Raw genomic sequence first — 21,406 nt, 5'->3', positions numbered from 1 at the left:
TTCCCTCTCTCTTCCACTCTCTCTAAAAATCAATGGAAAAAATATCCTCAGGTGAGGATTAAAAAACGAAGTAACATTTTAAGTTTACCATCCTATTGTCTAGTACAGTGGTCAGCAAACTCATTAGTCAACAGAGCCAAATATCAACAGTACAACGATTGAAATTTCTTTTGAGAGCCAAATTTTTTAAACTTAAACTACATAGGTAGGTATATTGTTATTAACTTAATTAGGGTACTCCTAAACTGGCCTTTGCTAAAAATGTCCTCAATCTGAGGGGTCGACCTCAGTGAACATACCCCCACTTCTTCTAACGCCATTTCTTCAAAATAGACTCGCCCAAGCCAAAAACCAAATTCTGCGGATGGGCCATGAAATTTCAATCACACTGTATGTGTGCGCCCGCACGTGGTATTTTGTGGAAGAGCCACACTCAAGGGGCCAAAAAGCCGCGGTTTGCCGACTACTGGTCTAGTACAATTGGCAGCATCCAAGATCCTTGTTAGAAATCAAGAGGCATGTCATTCCCACTTTATTTGAATGGTAATATATTGAAAGAAATAAGGGGGGGAGGGGGAGAAAAAGCTTGCAAAATACAGATTCCAGTTCAAATTTTATTTGCATACAAAAATATATTATACTGAGGAAAGCATATCACTGTTTCCAACTATATATAATTAATTACAAATATTTTCATAAAAGCACTTTAAATTACATGAAAGCCATCTTTTAAGAGAAATACAATATTAGCATGAGTGGTCTGCTCTAATATGCTGCAAGCAGGTAAACAAAGTCAGTTTCACTGTGGAAATTGCTCAAGGATGAGCCCAAAGGCTAGTTTTAGGACCAGCTGGGAATGGCCTGGTGGTAGGCATGTGCTCATCTCTATTCCTCTGGCAGCAAATTCTGTAGCTGATTTTACCAGGTCCTTGGAGCTTTCTGAAGCTTTTCCCTTATGATGAAAGGACCCAGAACTTCTCCTTTTCTCACATACCTGTAAATAGGATAGATGAGGTTATCCATTCACAAAAGTGTACAGCTCCTATGCTTAACCACCATCTCAGACATGCATCAAAGCAACAAACCTAATGGCAGGCTTCCCACATAATGTATGTCTGATTAACTGGTATGACTGGTCAGCCCGCTGCAATTTCCATGAAGTAGACAGGCTTGTTACATGGGTCTAATGCAACTGAGCTGTAATTACAAAAAAATCCCTGTCAAAACAGGCTTTGGTCTTCTGATGTAGGATGGTACAGTGTGTAAGAAAATGGGCAATAACTCTGCAGGCAGAGAACACACAGGACCCTCCACCTAATATTTAAGCCTGTCTGAAATAGTGTAAAGAACAGAGTTATTTTTAAATAACCAGCTTTGAATCCAATTTTTCAGATTTTGCCCAGCTATTTAGCAGAGCACAGCATAAATATTTTTTTATGGAAAAGCAACTCTTTCATTGAAAAAGTAAGGGGCTAGGACACAATTCTCCACGCTTGTTCTGTGACTGAACAAGGCCCCCAAAGAACAGAGCTGCTGAAACACTGATCTCAGAAGCTCTAGCTGTCCCTCTGGCTTCTGAAATCCTGTCCTTTTGAAACAGAGTGTGCAGTTATTATCAGATATCTCCATTTTTCAACATTTTTGGTTACACTAAATGGGGTATCATTGTGTAATGGCCAAATGGGAAATAAGGTATCGCATACTTAATGTAGGTCTTTTTGTAACTAGCGTGGATCTTTGGTTACAGGGTCTCTCCAGCTAATTCTCTCTCAGGACCCAACCCTTTGGAAGTCAGACCTCACCAAGCCCCTGGATCAAACCTGGGAATTTCCCTGGCTATGGGATGGAACCCTCTGGCTTGTCAGCATAATGCCTGCATAGCCAATCAGCTCATTTCTTCTCTGAAAAGCCAGGCAGACCATCATGATGGTAAAGCTCCAGTCTTGCTCTAATGACTATACTACTTTTACTCTCCATTTCTCAAACAAAATACCATTGTTTGCTGGTGGCCTAGTCTCACTGTTTGAAAAGTTGCTCGGTCTACTTTAAGGCAAGCTGATCCTCCCAATTTCTTTCTGAGCCACTAGGGTCCTGTATTGGAACCTAAAGAAGCCTTATGGTGTAACTTCCTGCCCCAGGCAAGTTGGTAAACATTACAGCACTTTATCAGAGGTGTCGGTTAGTTTTCCGTTTGATTTTTTAATACCAGGCATGTACTCACTTGCTAATGTTCTGTCAAGATCAGCAATAAAGTCTTCTAGCTCTTTCGTGTCTCCTAGTTTGGCTGAAAAACAATAGTTGGAGTTCAGTTTCCCCATATCAGAGACAGCTGATGACTCCCACCTTTTCTACTATTATTTGACCCTGTTTTGAATCTCTCTGTCTTCAGAGATGTTAGTGAAGAGTGTCCTGTACCAACATGTGTCTGCTCCAGAGTTTACTTACAGTCAACTCAGAACCGCATTCTGAAGAGTAGCCTAAATGTTTCTTCCATCCCCCTCCCCTACCCGCCCCCCAACAACCTGGAAGAACCACCTCCCTTCGAGGCCTTAAAAGCTTGGGGGGTAATAAGGAAGGGGGGTGTAAGGAGCAAGGAAGAAAGATAAAAGGTTTTCCTTTTTTGATTGTGTAGGATTTGAGTTATCAGTCAAAAATATTCAGTAAGCATGGCCCTGTGCAGAATGGATGCCCAGAAGCCCTAATTCCTGCTGCACTTCTCTCTCTGACACTTTCTTGCTTGTACTGTCACCTTAGGCCCTTAGAGTCCCTCCAGTATGAAATGAATGAGGAGCCACTGGTCCTTGTCGAAGTGGTACAGGGTAGGGGACATGAGGCTTCTCTTATTCCATCCAGGTGCCAGGAAGAGGTAACGAGTCCTTCTCTTGATCTTGTTTCCTCTGTATCCTGATACATACTTTTTTCTGTATATCTTACTTTTTTGTGTAGAATTCATCATTCATGCCGTCTCTGAAATGCATTACTGGATATATGTATTAATTAACCCCTGCTGGCTACAAATGGCTCTTTGTTTTTAGTTTATATAGTCAATTTGCCAGGAGGGCTCTGTTCCCCTCTTTAATTCCTACCTCTTGAGGATCAGGTAGCAGATCTGGACATGTTTTAAGCCACTTGCTAGACTGCTCTGTCTGTCTGAATTCAACAGACCTGTTACAGACGGAGGGCAGGACAATGGCGGAGTCCCTGGAGGCTGCTAATATTGCTATCCTGAGAGAGTTTTAAAACGGCTCCTTTGAAAGAGAGAATTTTGCCTTAATGCCAGAGTGAGAAAAGTGATGGGATCTTCATATTTCTCTTCAGCCACATTCTATTTTTATTGCATTCTGCAACTATTTTCAGCAAGTATAATGTTTCTTAAGGGAGAAAAAAACTCCTTTTGTTTTCAAAAGGGCCCTTGTTCACTGTAACAGGACATTCGGCTCTCTGGCTGGAGACACTTACTAGCTCCAAAAAATAAGAAGCCGCTCGTGCACCTTTAAAGCTTCCAGGGCTACTCATACCACAGCAGAGACGGGCTGGAGCTGCTACTTAGAATCGTGTTCAATCATCTCTTGTCTCATAATGATGAGCCCATTTAATTGCTAAATTGGTCATCTGAAATCATTGGTTAAATAGTTAATGCAATAAAAAGACTGCTATTTTCTGCAAAGTCTAACTGCTGAGTTTTAAACTCTGGAAGCCACCAGTCAGGGAGAGCGCTGTCCTCGCACGGTCTCAAGGACACCACCTGAGAGAGAGCAGAGCACTGTGTGGCGTCTACTAGCTTCTTTCTCCCTGTGAATTTGGGGTGTTTTTTTGGTGACCCCATGCCACCCCCATTGTGTTATCTGATTTCACTTCCACACTGATCAAAATCCTGAAAAATAATAAATTCCACTTTACACCATACTATACTAAGAGATTAGTCATCTGTTTGTTTTGCCTTTGGGAAAGATTGGTTAAGGATCAGGGGGAAGAGAGAAGAGGCTGAGAAGAGGAAGGGAATAAGGAAGCAAAAAAAATGAGCTCCAACTAATGAACTCACCTTTCCGAGGAGTGACGGCGGGAGAGAGCAGAGCCGGGGTGGAGTCTGTTGGAGAATTCAGTTTTTCATCACTGAAGCTGAAGCTGTTTCTGTAAAATGAATCTGCACCTTTCAGGAAAGAAAACATAACTCATTAGGAATGGTCTTCAGTCTATAATCAACAGCTTATCACCAAAAGGAGCAAAAGATACAAATTTCTAGTAAACAAAATGGGTTGATTTCCAGATTTTATATGTATGCCCCCAAAATGATTTGAAACAGGAGAGTGTGGCTCTGTGTGTGCGTGTGCCTATGTGTGTGTGTGTGTAATCACATGCAACAAAGGCCCTTGCTACCCTGAAAAAGGTCAGGTGTGATGGAGTCACCACAACCACACTGGCCTCCTTACAACACAGAGGAGCCCACTGCCCAGGTGCCTGACCAACACCAGGTTGATTTGGGATCTTAGCCATAAGGAATCATCTTTTCTAAAAAATTTATTTTCTGCCCTCTGAACCCGCTAAAATATAAACACAAGGTTGGATCCCATGACTTAATAATTTTCCCTGCCTGTTCAAGAGAGAATTTTTGTCATGATTTTCCTGAGAGCATACACTCTGGAGTTAAGCTAGAGCAGTGATGGCAAACCTTTTGAGCTCGGCGTGTCAGCATTTTGAAAAACCCTAACTTAACTCTGGTGCCGTGTCACATATAGAAATTTTTTGATATTTGCAACCATAGTAAAACAAAGATTTATATTTCTGATATGTATTTTATATATTTAAATGCCATTTAACAAAGAAAAATCAACCAAAAAAATGAGTTCGCGGGTCATAGGTTCGCCATCACTGAGCTAGAGGGTCAACGATAAAGATTTCTCCTCCGGTAGCTTGTCTGTTACAGACACTTTGAGTGATTTTATGGTTCCCTCTATTGTCATACCCCCAAAGACCAGACCGACAGCAAGGGAGAGGAAACCAACTCTCAGCCAGCCCAGCCATGCGGCCGTGACAGAGAGGAGCTGCTGGCTGAGCTGCACCAGCTCAAAGGGCTCAAAGGCAGAGCAGACAGCGGAAGCAGGATGTGGCCAATGAGGTCACAAAGGAACAGTCTTCCTGGTTAAAACAAAACACAAAGCCAGCCACGGCTGTAGTGGAGATGATCTGGAAATACTCTTCAGGTGAGAGAGGGAAGCCGAATCATGAGGTCCTGGCCAGGCCCCACTCCTCCATAAGAATTCTCCAATTACCTCCAGGTCAGGAGGAGGCAAACACATCCTTCTTTGGTCCCCTTAACACAGAACGAACATGACTAAGTTACAAAAGATGTGCCCAGAATAAAAAGGGTTTTCAGAAGTAGAGGTTTCTGGTCCCAAGAGAATTTATCTTCACTCCTAAAGGCTGCTACAAGCTCTCAGGCATCTCACCTGGCTCACTTGCCTCCCCTGCTATTCTGCAGGGGGTTGGTGGGGGGGGGGGGGGCACCATCTTGTCTTCCTGGCCCACACACCCATCTTGTCCACTTTTTCAAACACGCCCAACCTCAAAGTTTTCGACCTTCAAAGGTCCAGCTCACATCACCTGAAAGGACCACATCATTTTTCAGGGTTTTGATGATGAACACCTACTGAGATCCAAATGGTGAACCTCTCACATTTCCCCAAAAACATATTCCTCAGAATACTGGTCCTTTAAAAAAGAGAGAGAGAACTGTGTAATCAACTAAGTTTGGGGCGCACTGAGCATCCTTGGAGATTCCCATTGTGCATTTCCACTTGAACATCCCTGAGAAGTCTTGTGATAAAGAAAGCCCTGTTTCCCATGTTCGCTTGATCATGGGACACTTTTCTGGGGCACCCCTGTTAACATTTCTTAGGACCCTTGTACTCAGTGGGACTCAACTTGGCAAGTGCCTTCTGTTTGCCTTGTCAGCTAAGCCCACCTCTAGAGCAGTCTGGGTTTCCACGGGGAAAGCCTTTTCCCAGCATACAGCGAAGTGGTTGTGTCCACTGCAGACCTACAGCAGAGTGTTACTATTTGTCACCAGGCAACAGTCAGGAGAAGCCCACAAAGTTGTGGGAGAAAGATGAGGCAAGTCATAGCGGCAGGAAAACCACAGAGGGCCGCGGGGAGGCGGCCTCGCGCCCAGACTCCTGAGCCAGAAGGAACGCTAGGCCTTTGGCGCGTTATCTTACCCCCATCCCTGGTCCAGAGTGCCAAGCTTAGAGACTCGCTGGCCCGGATCTCAGTGGCCACACCTCTGTTCTCTATCTCCCACAGACAGTTGGCCGCGGAGAGCCAGTTTCTCCACCACACCTTACTCCACCCCACCCTGAACCACAGGCCCTTGCCAGGACTTCAGACTTCATCTCTATTCTGCTCCAATTCTCCAGCTATTTTATATCACCATATACCCATCCTTTGGGAGGAAAACACACACACACACACACACACACACACATTAGCTCATATTCTGGCTCACTGGTACACCTTGATGCCTTCTCTCTTTCTATAAGTCCTATGCACAATCTGCGCCAAACTTGACTCCAGACTCCAAAATGTTCACCTTTCAAAAGGAAATGAAACCCAGCATCCTTTAGCCAAAACTTCCCACAGTTTAGTCCCACCCGGTGGGATTATTCTACAAATGTTATTCATGAAAAAGATGCAAAGGACAACCTCAAGAGCCCCAAAGATATGGTGGGCCCGACAGAAGCTGCGGCCATGGCGATGTGTGGGAGAGAGGCCGTGAAGCCTGTGTGGCCTGTGCAGGTCACTTCACCTCTGCGTCTTAGTTATTTTGCAAAAGGGGAGTAACTGAGGTGCTCCATGTATGATACCCATGGTTTTCATGGTTTATTCTCAAGTTCCTGGCAAACTGGAGGATGGAACACCCAGGACAGGAAAGGTCACCACAGAGAATAGTAAGAATCAAGATTTGGGGCCCAGGCTTCCTCCTCTTCTTCAGACAGTAGCAAAGTCCTTAGGAGAAGTTTCTCTTTAGAGGTGCCCTAGAATAAACCTCCCAAGAACAAACCACCAACACAAAAGTACCTCAAACTCTTGACCTCTCTGTACCCTTTGTCCAATAAAATTTCGTATTATAGACTTTTATTAAGCACCTGCAATGAACAACATCTCATGCTAAGCGTTGTGGTAAATTAAAAGGTAAGCAAAGCCTGGCTTCCTGTTCTTGTCATTCCCCTGGAACTCTACTCCTTGCAAAATAATGGCCAGTTAGTCTAATGAAATGACAGCAAGGTGTATTATTAATACAGATTATTAATGTATTATTGCCCCACCCAGGTATCAGGTGCTATTAATAGGGTCTTGAGGGACATGTAACAGTGATGATTTGAGGAACCTTGGCAGGTGTCAAGAACAGATATTTTGAAGACTTACATCTACTTCAATCAGCTCTAAAGCCCATCTCACAAGCAACCCAAAGCCCCATAAAACATCCTTGTCAAGTCAACTTCATGTGCTGAAGCCAGGAACCTCAAATTCAGGGACCAAGTTTTGTAAGACACCGTTAGAAGAAATGTAAGCATATTAAATATACAAACATCTAACTTTAGAATCACTAACAGAGCTTGGGAAGCTCGGCTGCAAAAACAGAGGCTTGTTTAAAAGGTAGATGTGCTTTTTTAGTTTAGGGGTGGGGAGAAAGGTAATTTAGGGTTAGCACCAACATGCGCTAGTCCAGCGGGAAGTAAAACCACAGACAGTGAACCTTGGCCAGAGCTCCTGTAAATATAGAACAATCCCACACGTTTAAGGCAAGCAAACTATAGTAATCAACTGAGAAAAAGAAAGCCTTGGACCTGTTTCCCTTTTGCCACAGGGAATGGGGCGGGGGGCAAATCTCCCCTCAAAAATCTAAGTTCTGACAGCCTCCCTGAAAGTGGGGTAGAAGAAGAAAGAGCCCCTTCCTCAGTTTCACCGCTGTCGTCTCAGCTTTCCTTCTGGGACTGCTCGTGCCTCTAGACACCTCTCCAGGTGGCCTTCAGAGTGAGACCTGTGACCCACGCAGAATTCTTAACGCAGCACTAGGGCAACCAGAGGGCTCCTAACTCCCCGTTTTCCCACGGTTTGAACAAGTTCAGGTTCTAGTCTCAGTGGCTCCTATGTCTGATCAGCCAATATGCTTCCCGTCATGCTGGCAGCCAGGGTCCATCAGGTCCCCTCTCCCAGGGCCAAGCTGGAATAGTCTAGGCCAGTGGTCGGCAAACTGCGGCTCGCAAGCCACATGCAGCTCTTTGGCCCCTTGAGTGTGGCCACGAAGTTTCAATCGCACTGTACGTGCGCGCCCGCACGTGGTATTTTGTGGAAGAGCCACACTCAAGGGGCTGCAGTTTGCCGACCACTGGTCTAGACAAAAGACATTCAAACATTCTAGGTCTTACACATGCTAAGGAAGCCAGTTGCTTTTCCCCTAAAATGGCCCTACAATATCATAATAGCCCTAGCATACACAGTAAACTTCAGGCCTTAAACACATTTGGCTTAAAGTTATTTTTCAAATTACGTTGTTTTCTCACTATTTTTGGAAATAGTTTTAGAAATATTGAGAAAACAATATAGTTTGAAGAATAAGTTTAAACCAAAGATGTTTACAACTCCTGCAGCACGTCTGATGATCAAGTTTGAACCACACTGCCCTAGCTCCTAACTACACTGCCCGTTTACTGCTGAAGTTAAACGATTCCCACAAAGGTGCCTGAGATTACCTGTCAGAACTCAAGTAGGAGAAAGGAACAAGCCTATTTTGATCACCCCCATTTGAATGCCACCCCTAAGGTGAAGTTATCTTGCAATTGTTATTTTCGTCCTCTTCATGTCTTAGGGCTCCCTAAGTGGGAACATGAAGGAGTATTTCCTTATTAAATATCCGTTATTCTTTCCCGTCTAAGTAACTTGCTTCTTTGGGTGGAAGAAGAAATGTATATCTTTCTCTTTTGGATGCAAGTAACCTAGTGAGAAAAGGAAGGGTTCTTGGGAAAAAACCCCAGAAATGCACCTGGCCGGTGTGGTTCAGTGGTTGAGCATCAACCTATGAACCAGGAGGTCACGATTCAATTCCAGTCAGGGCACATGCCCACACTATGGGTTCTGTTCCCAGTGGGGGGTGCAGGAGGCAGCTGATCAATGATTCTCTCTCATCATTGATGTTTCCATCTCTCTCTCTCCCTCTCTTCCTCTCTGAAATCAATAAAAATATACGTTTTTTAAAAAGAGCAAGTATTTCTTCCTAATTATGGGCTTATGGATATTTCTAATTGAACTAATTAAACAGCATCAGTTCAACCTTACAGCCAGAGAAACTGAAGCCCACTCATTGCCCAGGGCTGACGGTGCTCAGCCTGGGCTCCACGGCCCCAGCAGACGAGCACTTGAAAGATACACCTTCACACACAACCACCACTGCTAAACAGGCACGTGATCTGGGTCCAATGGGACTTCATATCTATTCCTGAGGACTTGGCTCCCATTCCAGCCAACAATCCACCCTGAAGAGCAAGGCCTTAGAGAGAGAGCGCGCATGTGGTTTTGATGTTTTATCAGAAAAAAACAAACAACAGTGTCTACCTTATAGAACTGTGGTAGCGATCATATGAGCTAACACATTTATTTTATTTATTTATTTATTTTTTTAGAATCTATTTACTTTTTTTTTAATATATTTTATTGATTTTTTACAGAGAGGAAGGGAGAGAGACAGAGAGTTAGAAACATCAATGAGAGAGAAACATTGATCAGCTGCCTCCTGCACATCTCCCACTGGGGATATGCCCACAACCCAGGTACATGCCCTTGACCGGAATCGAACCTGGGACCCTTCAGTCCGCAGGCCGACGCTCTATCCACTGAGCCAAACCGGTTTCGGCAAGCTAACACATTTAAAGCACAGCAAAGAGACCACTAATAGTAAGAGCTAATAAGTACTAATAGTAATCATAGTCAGGGCGTGGCAAAAGTGACCCTCTCTTATTATCTTACCTTGGTGTGTCTCCCTTTTGGTGGACTGAATTCAGCAGGTCTACCTCTCTCAAACATTCTCTTCCACAGGAAAGCATTAAACAGACAAATGATTAAAACAAATGCCTGTACGCAATTCTTGGTGGCAATTAAGATATACATATTATGCTTCCTTAAGAAATTACTATTTAGATACACACCGCTTCTGTCAAGATTAGTTCTAAGCAGTCATATGGGGGACAAACTACACATCTGTTGAAAAGACTGATGTCACCAGAGCCTTCTTTATACCCTCCCCGTTACTTCTCTAAACACCAAACTATGGTTTAGTTCAACAGTTAACAACAAAAGCAGAAAACGAAATAGACACACATACCTTAAGAACAATACAGATTATTTCACACATCCCCCCAGAACCGTTCAGAATGTGTTTCAAGTACCTTCTCTTTGAGGCCCCTGAAAGCAGATCCCAGCTCTGAAACCCTACCCAGAGGAAACTGCAGTCACCCATGAATGGGCGAGCTCAGACCGTACTCCAGCCAAGTGCGGCTGTGGTTTAGAAAGGAGCTGTTCTTTGCAATAGACCAGCACTGGACAGGCTGCCCCAGCTTTCTTTCCTGTGGGGGAAAGAATTTGTTCTCAATGAATAACTTGCTCCATGCCCCAGTAGAAGGAAATGTATTTCAGTTTGGCCACAGATAGTGAGACACATTTCAAAAGTTTTTAGGCTTCCCTTTGAAATTAAATATAAGCGGTCTGGTCATTAGCCACAAAGTCCAAAAATACAAAACGGAAAATTAACAGCACACTATTCCATTCCCTTTCACCTCAAAGCTGCAATTAGATCTAACCCTTGGGCAAGGCAGCCAAAAGAAAGTCAGCTGGAACTCGGGTTTCTGACTCAAACTCTGAAGGGTCGTGCGTGCCCTTTATCCCTTCTCAGGAGACAGCTCATGTTTAAGTCTAGGACTGAACCTCTGCCCTCTGACAAGGAAGAACTTTGGATTTCAAAAGAAGAGAATTACAAGGAAAGGTCATTGCTTGCACTTCCAGAGTCCAGGGCAGCAAAGAGGGTGCCATTCATGCCTGAAGCCATCTAGGGAGTGAAGTCTCGAGAATAACCCAGAATTGCTTCAAATTCACTTTGAAAAATAAGTAATTTGAAACCGGCAAGCATGTAATACTGAAGAGTCACCCAATGTGCTGTTTGACACCTAAGCAGACATCCATAATCCTTAGAGGACATCTGGGTTCCTGAAGAAAACTGTGTCTCTTGTGGCTGTTTAAGGCAGAGACCCTGGGAGTCCCCAGGAAGCATCTCCCCGTCCAGTCTAAGTGGGGAGTCAAAGCCGGCACTCCCCCAGCGGCCTGCCTGAAGGAGGGGTCACTTCCTAAAACACTTGAACCCAGCAGTGCCAGGGATTCTTTCAAAACTGTCTGTAACGGAGCAGCCAGTTGGGGAGCGCGGGGCCAAAAGAAAGTGCAAGAAGTTATTTCAGAAATTCCCAAGAGCAGCCGTTTATGAAACTTTTCTGGTTTCACAAATGTTTCAGCATTATGCCCTCCCACGTCCCCTCCCGCCCCCATTCCTGTGCCACTTGCTCCACATCCTCTGAAAAGTTATTGCTGAGAGGGGAGGAGGGGGAAGGAGAGGAGGCGAGGGAACTGTGGAAAGGCTCGGGTCCCAGGAGTCCCGTCTGGCTGAGGCCGGACCAGCTGCTTCAGGAAACCCTCCAGCCCGTGGCACCTGCCGGCCGCAGGGAGACCCACTGGCCCTCCAGAGCCTCCCCCGGGTTCTTGCCCCCGCTGGGCGACCGCCCCGCGACTCCACTCTCCCGGTGCCCTGGGGACTGCCCTGAGCGGTAGGGTCACCTCGCTGGGCCCCACCCCTCCGACTACAGATAGGCAAACTGAGACCGCGCCCAGCGCTCCTGCACGGACGGGGCGGGAGCCTCGGGGCGCGGGGCACCTTTCTTGTGGGGCGCACTTACTCTCGGAGTCGCTGAAGCCGCTGCTGTCGCTGACGCTGGCGCTGCTCCGCCGCTTCATGCGCTCCAGGTGCTCCTCGTAGTGGAAGTGGCGCTCGTGGAAGGGCGACGCAAAGTCAGCCAGCACCGCGTCGAACTCGCACAGCGCGTCCGTCAGGTCGCCGGCGGCCGCGGAGTCCAGGGCGGGCGCTGGGGGCGGGGACGCGGGCTCAGACGCCGGGCCCCGCGGGCACCCCGTCCCGCCCGCTCCCGGCGGTAACGACCCTCCCTGCGCTCGCCCGGTGGCCGCACGCGGGCGCGCCGCTGCTGTTTCCTAATATTCTGCACCCCCCTGGAAGCCCGGCCTGCCATCCCGCCACCTTAGAGAGAAGGAAACAGCCTGCGGCGGGTGGAACTGCCGGCCAAGGGCCCCCGCTGGTGACACAGCGGAACTCTTTCCCACGCGCGCCGGCTCCGTGTCCCCACGCTCGCTCCCCCGGGGGCGCGTGCGAACCCGCTGGCGGAGGGAAAACTGAGTCCGGCTGCGCCCGCGGGGTCGAGCTCGGGTCCCCAGCCCTGCGTGGGGGCGTGTGTGGGGGGGGTGGGGGGGGGGGAAGCTGACCCGCCACGGGCAGGCTCCCGCTGGTGAGTATGGCGGGAGGTAAAGTGTAAGGCAGGACACGGCATCGCTCTTCTTTCCCGCTCCCACCCCACCCCCTCACCTGTAGGCCCAGGGCTCTAAGGGGACCCCGCTCACCTGCGGCTGCGGCGGCCGCGGGGCTGCCCTGCGATGCGGGCGGCTTCATGGGCGGGCTCTGCCCGGCGCGGGGCGGAGGGTCCTGCGAGGTGCTGCCCGGGACCCGGGACGCTCGCACTGCAGCCGGGGGCTCGGCGCGCGCTCCCGCTCTGCTTGTCGCTCTGCTCCCGCTCTGTTCCCGCTCTGCTCCCGCTCTACTTGTCGCTCCTTGTCGCTCCCAGTACGGTCCGGTCCGGTCCGCACGCGCTCTTTCAACAGCGCCGCCACCGCAGCCCGGGTGACTTATAGCCGCCGGCGGAGGCGGAGCGGAGCGGGGCGGGGCCGGCGAGTGGGCTCCGCCGCCCGCCGAGATGCCCTTGTCCCCAGACACCGCCCTCGCCACGCGCCGCCCGGGAACCGCAGTGACTAGGACTGGCTGGAGCCCAGGTTACAGCGCCAAATATTTACCCGCCGTTTTCCCCGCGCACCCTGACAACCCGACCCACGAAGATGCCTTTGACGTCACCAGAACCCCAAAAAGTTCTACTTTCGGCTGGAGCTCCGCTGCTTCCCGCCCTGTGCCCTGAACCTACTGGAGCACCAGTTCCCTCATCTGTGAAATGAAAACGCTAAGCCTCCAGGGTTTGCTGTGAAGAGTAAAGTAGCTGAACGGCTGAGAGGAGAGACCCAGGGGGTGTCTCCCACGCCTCCCCACCCAACTTCTCCGAGGGACTTAAGAGTTGTGGGTGGAGCCCTGGCGGGTAGCTCAGTTAGTTCAAGCGGGGTCCCAATGTGCCAAGGTTGCCGCAGTTCCATCCCCGTGGGGCACATACAAGAGGCAACCAATGAATGCATGAATAGAGGGAACAACAGATCGATGTTTTTCTCTCTTCTCCCAAACCAATAGATAAAAATAAAAAGAGTTGTGGGCCCAGCCGGTGTAGCTCAGTGGTTGAGCCAGGACCTATGAACCACGAGGTTGCGGTTAGATTCCTGGTGGGGACACATGTCAGGTTTCCGGCTTGATTACTGGGGCTTGCGAGAGGCAGCCAATCAATGATTCTCTCTCATCATTGATGTTTCTATCTCTCCCTCTCCCTTCCTCTCTGAATTCAATAGAAACATTTAAAATTTTAAAAGAGTTGTGGGTGGAAAGTGTGGGAGGAAAGAGAAACAGAAGTCAGTGGAGTCCACGGTTTACCAACCTTGACTGCTCCCAGCTGAGCCGGAGCCTGACTACAGTCCCTGACTTCATTCTGGAGGAGCTTGTTAGGCGGAAGAAATGGCTTCTTAGGTGCAGGGAGTACCTGGGCCCCTCTGAGTCCACACTAAAGGGCCACCCTGCCCAGCCGCCTGGCAGGGCACCAGTTGTGACTGTGAATGACTCTTCTTGTGCTGCCCAATGAGTAGCCACTGACCACAGCTGGCTATTTAAATGTAAAGCAATTAAAATAGAATAAAATGAAAAAATTGAGTCAGTCACATGTCAAGTGCTCAACCGTCATCATTGCTAAAACTTCTACTGGGAGACCTTGCCAGGGTTTCGGACTCACAAAGCTGGCTTCAGGGAGAAACAAGGGGTCTTATCCTGGTTATCAAGGGCCCCCAAGGTCAGGTCTGGCATGCACCATTTCAGCCCCAGAGCAACCCTGAGAGGCAGAATTACTGCTTCTGTTTCACAGGTGAGGCGCAGAGAGGTTAAGTAGCCAGCTAGTCAGGTCCTGATGGCAGGGCAGCCCTATCTGGTTTCAGAGCCGCTTTGGGCTTCACCACACCCACACTTCCTCCACAGAGTAAGGTGGAGAACTGAGCAGACAGGAGGACGAAGCTCCAAATACTGAAGTAGATAATCCAGGTCCTTAAAGCAACAAGGCAAGGCATATGCATCTTTCATTTCACCTCTTCTATTTTTTCCTTTTTCCCACCTCCCTTTTTAATTTTTTTTTTCTCTTTCCCACTGGTGATGCCCTGGGCTAGCAGAACAGCAACCAATTGGGCAGCTGAGACCAAGGAACTGCTTTCCAAATGCAGCTCTCCCTCCTGGGGGGGGGGGGGGGCAGGGTACAGGGTGGTGGACAACCCAGCCCAGCTCTTGGGTCCCTGTCAGCTGAAGAATTAGCCAAGCTGATCTTCAGAACAGTCTACAAAACAGCTCCAGTTTACAGCAGCCATTCAGTTTACCGAGACAGTGACAATGAAGGTAACCTCTTCTCAGGTTGGCTGGCTCTTGTCGTCTGCCCCCCATTGTAAGGGAACCCACCCAAGCATTGAGGGGCCCCAACTCAAAGTGTCACCTCTAGCATGGGTGTTATTCTGGCTATGGAAGACTACTGCTCTCTTCTCTTTCCTAATTATAATTTTAATATATGGAAAAATATAGAGAATTAGGTCATAGCGCTCTGTGTAGCCACCACTGAGAATGAACACATGTTAACATTTTATTTTTGCTTCAGATATTTTTAAGGTATAATTTACATACAACAAAGTATGCAAAATTTGAGTGTAAGTTCGGTAAATGTTTACCTGTGTAATTACCATCCAGATGAAGATATAGTATTTTATTCTCACCCTAAAAGAGTCTGGATGCCATTTTCCAGTCAGTAGGCCCCCATAAGTAACCCCTATGATACTTAACCCAAGGATTATTAGTTTGCCAATTCTAAAACTCCTTAAACAACATCATAGTGTATTCATTTTTTTATATCTGGCTTCTTTTGCTTAACGTAATGTCCATGCATGGGTGTTGTTGCAGTATTAATCCATCCTCCTGCTGGTGGACATTTAACTTGTTTTGCTGCTGCTGCTGCTGGGCTGGTCTTACTTGAATAGTGCTGCAGTGAGTATTCTTGCGCCTGTCTCCTTGTGTACATGATTAAGAGCCTCTAGGATATACATCTAGAAGTGGAATAACCAAATTGTCTTAGTTATCTCTAGTCATTGACTAATAGAAAGCTGCTGTGAACATCCTTGTACATTTCTTTTGGTGCACATCAATACTCACTTCCCTTGGGTTTATACCTAGGGGGGAAATTTCAGAATCACAGTAGAGACATGTGCTTATCTTTTAAAGATACTATTTTCCAGAGTGTTGAATGAATCTACACTCCCAGCAATGTATAAGAATTCCAATTGCTCCATATTTGTGTCAACATATGATATTGCTAGACATGTTAATTTTAACCATTCTGGTGAGTGTATACTGGTATCTTACTGCAATTTTTTTCCGTTTTTCTGTGGCTTTAATTTACATTTACCTAAAAAGTAATTAAATTGACCACCTCTTCATGTTTCAAATATCCTATATAATAAATCGACCAAACAACAGAACGACTGGTTGCTATGATGCACACTGACCACCAGGGGGCAGACGCTCAATGCAGGAGCTGACCCCTGGTGGTCAGTGTGCTCCCACAGGGGGAGCGCCGCTCAGCCAGAAGCCAGGCTCAAGGCTGGTGAGCGCAGCAGCACTAAGGACCCCTCAGGAAATGTCCGATTGCCAGCTTAGTCCCACTCCCCGCCAGCAGTCGGACATCCCCTGAGGCGTCCCCAGAGGGCACAGGCCATGCTGAGGGCCCCCCCCTGCACGAATGTCATGCACCGGGTCTCTAATTTCTTAATAAGAGAAATTAGAATAATACAGATAAACTTGAAATCCTCTTATCTGTATTTCCCAGTCTTGTCTCCCACTCTTCCTCCCTCCTCAGAGGCAATCAGTACCCTATTAGTCCATGTTTTAATACCTAAACTATCCTATCTAATAATAGACAAACATGGTAATTAACCATACCTTCGCTACCATCACCATTGGCTGATCAGCACGATATGCAAATTAACCGCCAAAAAAAGATGGCGGCTAATTTGCATACTGCAGGCAGGGCAGGACACTGGGAGCCACCATCCAGGCCCCCGTGTGCGACCCCAGGAGCCGCTGGAAAGCCAGGCCGCAGGCAAGGCAGTCCCCTGGGACCCAGGAGCCGCCTTGCCTGCGGCCCATGATCATGATCGTGATCATGATCGTGATCGGAAAGCCCGGCTGCAGGCAAGGTGGCCCCCTGGGACCCAGGAGCCCATCTGCGAGGTCTGCAGGCAAAGCAGCAATCAAGCTATGAGGGGGAGGGTGGGGGGCGGAAGGAGCTACAGGAGTAGCTCTGGCTGGAGGCTGAAGACTCTGGCCGGAGTGAGGAGCAAAGACTGAAGGCTGCAGCCGCAGCGAAGACTGTGTCCAGAGCAAAGATGGAAGGCAGTGGCCAGAGTGAAGGTCTAGGTCCCGGGTGCCAGAGGAAAACTGGTGCTGGCAGCCAGGGGAAAGAAGGTCTATTGCATGAATCTTTGTGCAACGGGCCTCTAGTCCTATCTAATAAAAGAGAAACATGGTAATTGGCGTACGACCGCTACCCTTCCCATTGGCTAATCAGCGAGATATGCAAATTAACTGCCAGCCAAGATGGCAGCCGGCAGCCAGGCAGCTTGAAACTAACATGTGGCTTGCTTGCTTCAGTGACGGAGGACTCCAACGTTCCCTGCCTGCCTTGCCGGCCTCTGAGCTTGCAGTTTAAGAAACATTGTAACAAATATAGAAGCTAAACAAAACCCCAGAAACCTGCTTTCAGCGAGCCCAGGATCTCAGAGCTGAAGTTATACATTGTTTCGATTATAGAACTGAAACAAACCAGATACTTGCTTTCAGGAGCGGAGGCCTAAGAGCTGGAGCCTCAGAGCTAAAGCTGGCCCAGAATAAAAAAAAAAAAGAAAAAAAGGAGCAGTTGGGAGCTTCAGTCAGCCTGAAAACAACCCTCAACCCTCACCCAGACTGGCCAGGCACCCCAGTGGGGACCCCCACCCTGATCCAGGACACCCTTCAGGGCAAACCAGCCAGCCCAACCCATGCACCAGGCCTCTATCCTATACAGTAAAAGGGTAATATGCCTCCCAGCAATGGGATCAGCGGAGCCGCGAGGCCTCCCAGCACTGGGATCAGCGGAGCTGAGAGGCCTCCCGGCACTGGGATCAGCATGACAGGGGGCAGCGCCCAAACCCCCTGATCGCCCTGTGGCTCTGTGTGTGACAGGGGGCGGGGCCACAACCTCCCTATCCACCCTGCTCTGTTCGTGACAGGGGAAGGCGCTCCAACCCTCTGATCAGCCCTGCTCTGTGCCTGATGGGGGGAGCTCCCCAACCCCCTGATCACCCTGTGGCTCTGTGTGTGACAGGGTGCGGCGCCCCAACCGCCTGATCGGCCCTGCTCTGTGTGTGACAGGGTGTGGCACCCAAACTACCCCCCCCCACACACACACACAGGCCCTGCTCTGTGTGTGACGGGGTAGAGCCATAACCTCTCCATCAGCCCTGCCCTGCGTGTGACAGTGGCGGTGCCCCAACCATCTGATTGGCCCTGCACTGTGGGTGATAGAGGGCGGCGCCCCAAACCCGCCCCCCCCCCACGGGCCCTGCTCTGTGTGTGATGGGGTAGAGCCATAACCTCCCCATCGGCCCTGCCCTGAGTGTGACAGTGGCGGCGCCCCAACCCCCTGATCCGCCCTGCCCTGAGTGTGACAGGGGGCGGTGCCCCAACTCCCCTATCGGCCCTACTCTGTGAGTGACAGGGGGGAGCTCCTCAACCCCCTGATCGGCCCTGCTCTGTGCATGACAGGGGGGAGCTCCCCAACCCCCTAATTGACCCTGCTCTGTGTGTGACAGGGTATGGAGCCCCAACCCCCCTGATCGGCCCTGCTCTGTGCATGACAGGGGGGAGCTCCCCAACCCCTTGATTGACCCTGCTCTGTGCATGACAGGGTATGGAGCCCCAACCCCCCTGATGGGCCCTGCTCTGGGCGTGACAGGGGGTGGCACCACAACCTCCCCATCGACCCTGCCTTGAGTGTGACAGGGGGCAGTGCCCCAATCCCCCAATCAGCCCTACCCTGAGCCCTACCCTGACTGAGGGTGGCATCGCAACCTCCCAATCTGCCCTGCTCTGTGCATGACAGGGGGCGGTGCCCCAACTCCCCAATCGGCCCTGCTCTGAGCCCGACCAGGGGCTGCACCTAGGGATTGGACCTGCCCTCTGCCACCTGGGAGCAGGCCTAAGCCAGCAGGTCGTTATCTCCCGAGGGGTCCCAGACTGAGAGAGGGCACAGGCCAGTCTGAGGGATCCCCCTTCCCTTCCGAGTGCACAAATTTTTGTGCACTGGGCCTCTAGTCTATATATATAAAAGACTAATATGCAAAGTGTCCCCTTGGGAGTTCAAGCAGGAGTTCGATTGCTCGCCATGATGTGTGCTTACCACCAGGGGGCAGCATGGAACAAAGGAAGGGTCCAGCTGGCAGTGGGCAGGCCGGGGAAAGGAGGCCCCAGCTGGCAGCTGGAAGGAAGGCCCTGGCCAGCAGCGGGAAGGCCTTGATTGGCCCTGATCACCAGCCAGGCCTAGGGACCCTACCTGTGCATGAATTTCGTGCACTGGGCCTCTAGTATCTATATGTTTACATAAAATGTATACTGTTTACATAACTACTTTCATGTTGCAATATGCTTTGTTTTCAGTCAACATTGTTTTCACATATGTTGATACATACATATCTAGTTTATTCATTTCATCTGCCAAGTAGAATTCCATTGAATGACAATAGCACAGTTGAATTATCCATTCTTCCATTGATGGACACTTAGGTTGTTTCCAATCTCTCTCTAGCACAAACAATACTACAGCTAGCCTGTTACCTATCTCTTAGTGCACACATGTGAGTCCACATCTGCCTTCATCTTGATTCCTTCCTAAGAACCAGACAAAAAGCAAAGTCAAACCCTTCATCCTTTGAGTCTTCTGGCTGGGTTCCATTTTCTATTCCAGAGCCTCCTAATAGTCCCCAGCCATATGAACATAGTGACAAAGATAACTGACCTCACTGTTCAGGTGTGAACTTGTCCCTCACTGAGGAGGGGTAGGAGCGGTGTCTTTCACCAGCCCAGAACCATAACATCCTTACACTAGGATTTATACATATTTCAAGTTCTAGAAATGTGTTACACAGGTCTCCTTCCAGAAAGAGACGAGGTAGCTTATGATTTTGAAACAGAACAATCAAAACTTCTTACATTTTTAAAAACTAGTTCTTTTTTTTTTTTAAGATTACTTATTTGTTTATTTAGAGAGGAAGGGAAAGGGAGAGAGAGTGAAACATCATAGGCTGCCTCCTGCGTGTTCACTACTGGGGATCAAGCCCAAAACTGGGGCATATGGAATCAAACCAGCATCCCTTAGGGAGGATGCCCAACCAGCTGAGCCACACCATCCAGGGCAAAGACTAGTTCTTTATCTTAACTGGTGTCTCTTCCTCCTTTTTACTGTTAACTCCTCTCTCCTTAACACTTGTCCTGATTCTCCATCTAACAGCCTCATTTCTTCTCAGGGCCCTGTTGAATCCCTCCTCTGTATAATTAAACTCTGAGGGTCCCTACAGGTCTCTCAACCTTTTCTCCTCTACACTCTTGCTGGACCATCTCATCCCCTCTTGTGATTATAGCTAACATTTATAAGTTTTCAAATATTTATTTCTAGACCAAATTTTTCCCATCAAGTCACTTACAGCCAATTGTCTATGACTTTTAGCCTTCCTCTACAGACAACCTGTAGAAGAAACTTCCAGTTGTTTCCTAATATCTGATCTCCCCTTCCTATCCTACATAATAAAGAGGGAATATACTAATTGACCCTCATGCCATCACAAAGGTGGTGGTGCCCACAGCCAATAACTAGGGAATATGCTAATTGACTGCCCCACTCTCAAGGATGGTAGCACCCACAGCCAATAAGGAGGAGATATGCTAATTGACTGCCACACCCTCAAAGATGGTGGTGCCCACAGCCAATAAGGAGGGAATATGCTAATTGACTGCCACTGCCACGCCCTCAACGATGGAGACACCCACAGCCACAAGATGGTGGCACCGGGTCCCCTCAGCCCTGCAGGGGGGTTAGTGAGGACAACAAAACAACTGAACAGCAGGCTGTGTGGGGCGACCACTCTGGCAGGGGGGCCATGAGGAGTGACCAAGCCAGCAGGGGGGGCAGTTGGAGGTGACCAGGCTGGCAGAGGAGACAGTTGAAGAAACTGTCAGCAATTAGGCTGGCAGGGGGGGTAGTGAGGGGCAACCAGGCAGGCAGGCAGGTGGGCAATTAGGAGCCAGAAGTCCAGGATTGTGAGAGGGATGTCCGAGGGGTCCCAGACTGGAGAGGATGCAGGCTGGGCTGAGGGGACTCCCCCGCCAGGTACGAATTTCCTTGTCAAAATTTGTGCACAGGTATGGTCCCTAGGCCTGGCCTGCAGCCAACCCCACCCCCTGCCACCACCCACCCCCAGTTCCCCATTCACCATCAGGTGATCGGAGCATGCTAGCTGGGGGAAGGAACCAAGAGGTCGGCTGTTCCACCCACTTGCCAGACCTGCCCCTGCTGCGGGTCACCCTCTGTGTGTGGGGTGACTGGCGGGGCGGGGACCTTTGCCTGGTGCCACCCATGTCCCCCGCCACCCACCCCCAGTTCCCCATTTGCCATCAGGCAATCAAAGCCTGCCGGCCAGGGAAAGGGACCAAGAGGTGGTCAGTGTGCCTCATAGTGACTGGTCAAGCGGTCGTTCTGGTCGTTCTGCTGTTAGGGTCAATTTGCATATTACCCTTTTATTATATAGGATAGGTAGGCACATGGAT

At 48.9% G+C, this 21,406-nt stretch overlaps 1 protein-coding gene across 4 annotated transcripts; it reads right to left on the bottom strand.

Annotated features, from left to right (window-relative positions):
* Positions 1–600: 600 nt before the first annotated feature.
* Positions 601–13,186, bottom strand: RGCC (regulator of cell cycle). 4 transcript variants are annotated; one of them, XR_013995625.1, is made up of 7 exons: positions 12,724–12,976; positions 11,991–12,176; positions 4,043–4,150; positions 3,087–3,248; positions 2,750–2,980; positions 2,222–2,284; positions 601–994 (listed from the first exon to the last, which is right to left on the bottom strand). XR_013995625.1 is itself a non-coding variant. In XM_081085187.1 (5 exons), the coding sequence occupies exons 1-5, from the start codon at positions 12,770–12,772 to the stop codon at positions 987–989; spliced, it is 414 nt and encodes a 137-aa protein (XP_080941313.1). In that variant the 5' UTR covers positions 12,773–13,186; the 3' UTR covers positions 601–986. The 4 variants fall into 4 exon arrangements, 1 of the variants encoding a protein (XP_080941313.1); XR_013995626.1 differs by having other exon boundaries at positions 2,750–2,967; XR_013995624.1 differs by having other exon boundaries at positions 2,750–3,248.
* Between the last annotated feature and the right edge of the window lie 8,220 nt (positions 13,187–21,406).

Source organism: Myotis nattereri (genome assembly GCF_964212035.1).
Source record: "Myotis nattereri genome assembly, chromosome: 2".
Classification (NCBI taxonomy): domain Eukaryota; kingdom Metazoa; phylum Chordata; class Mammalia; order Chiroptera; family Vespertilionidae; genus Myotis; species Myotis nattereri.
Note: the sequence above shows the minus strand (reverse complement) of the source record. Positions and strands in the feature narration are given on the sequence as shown.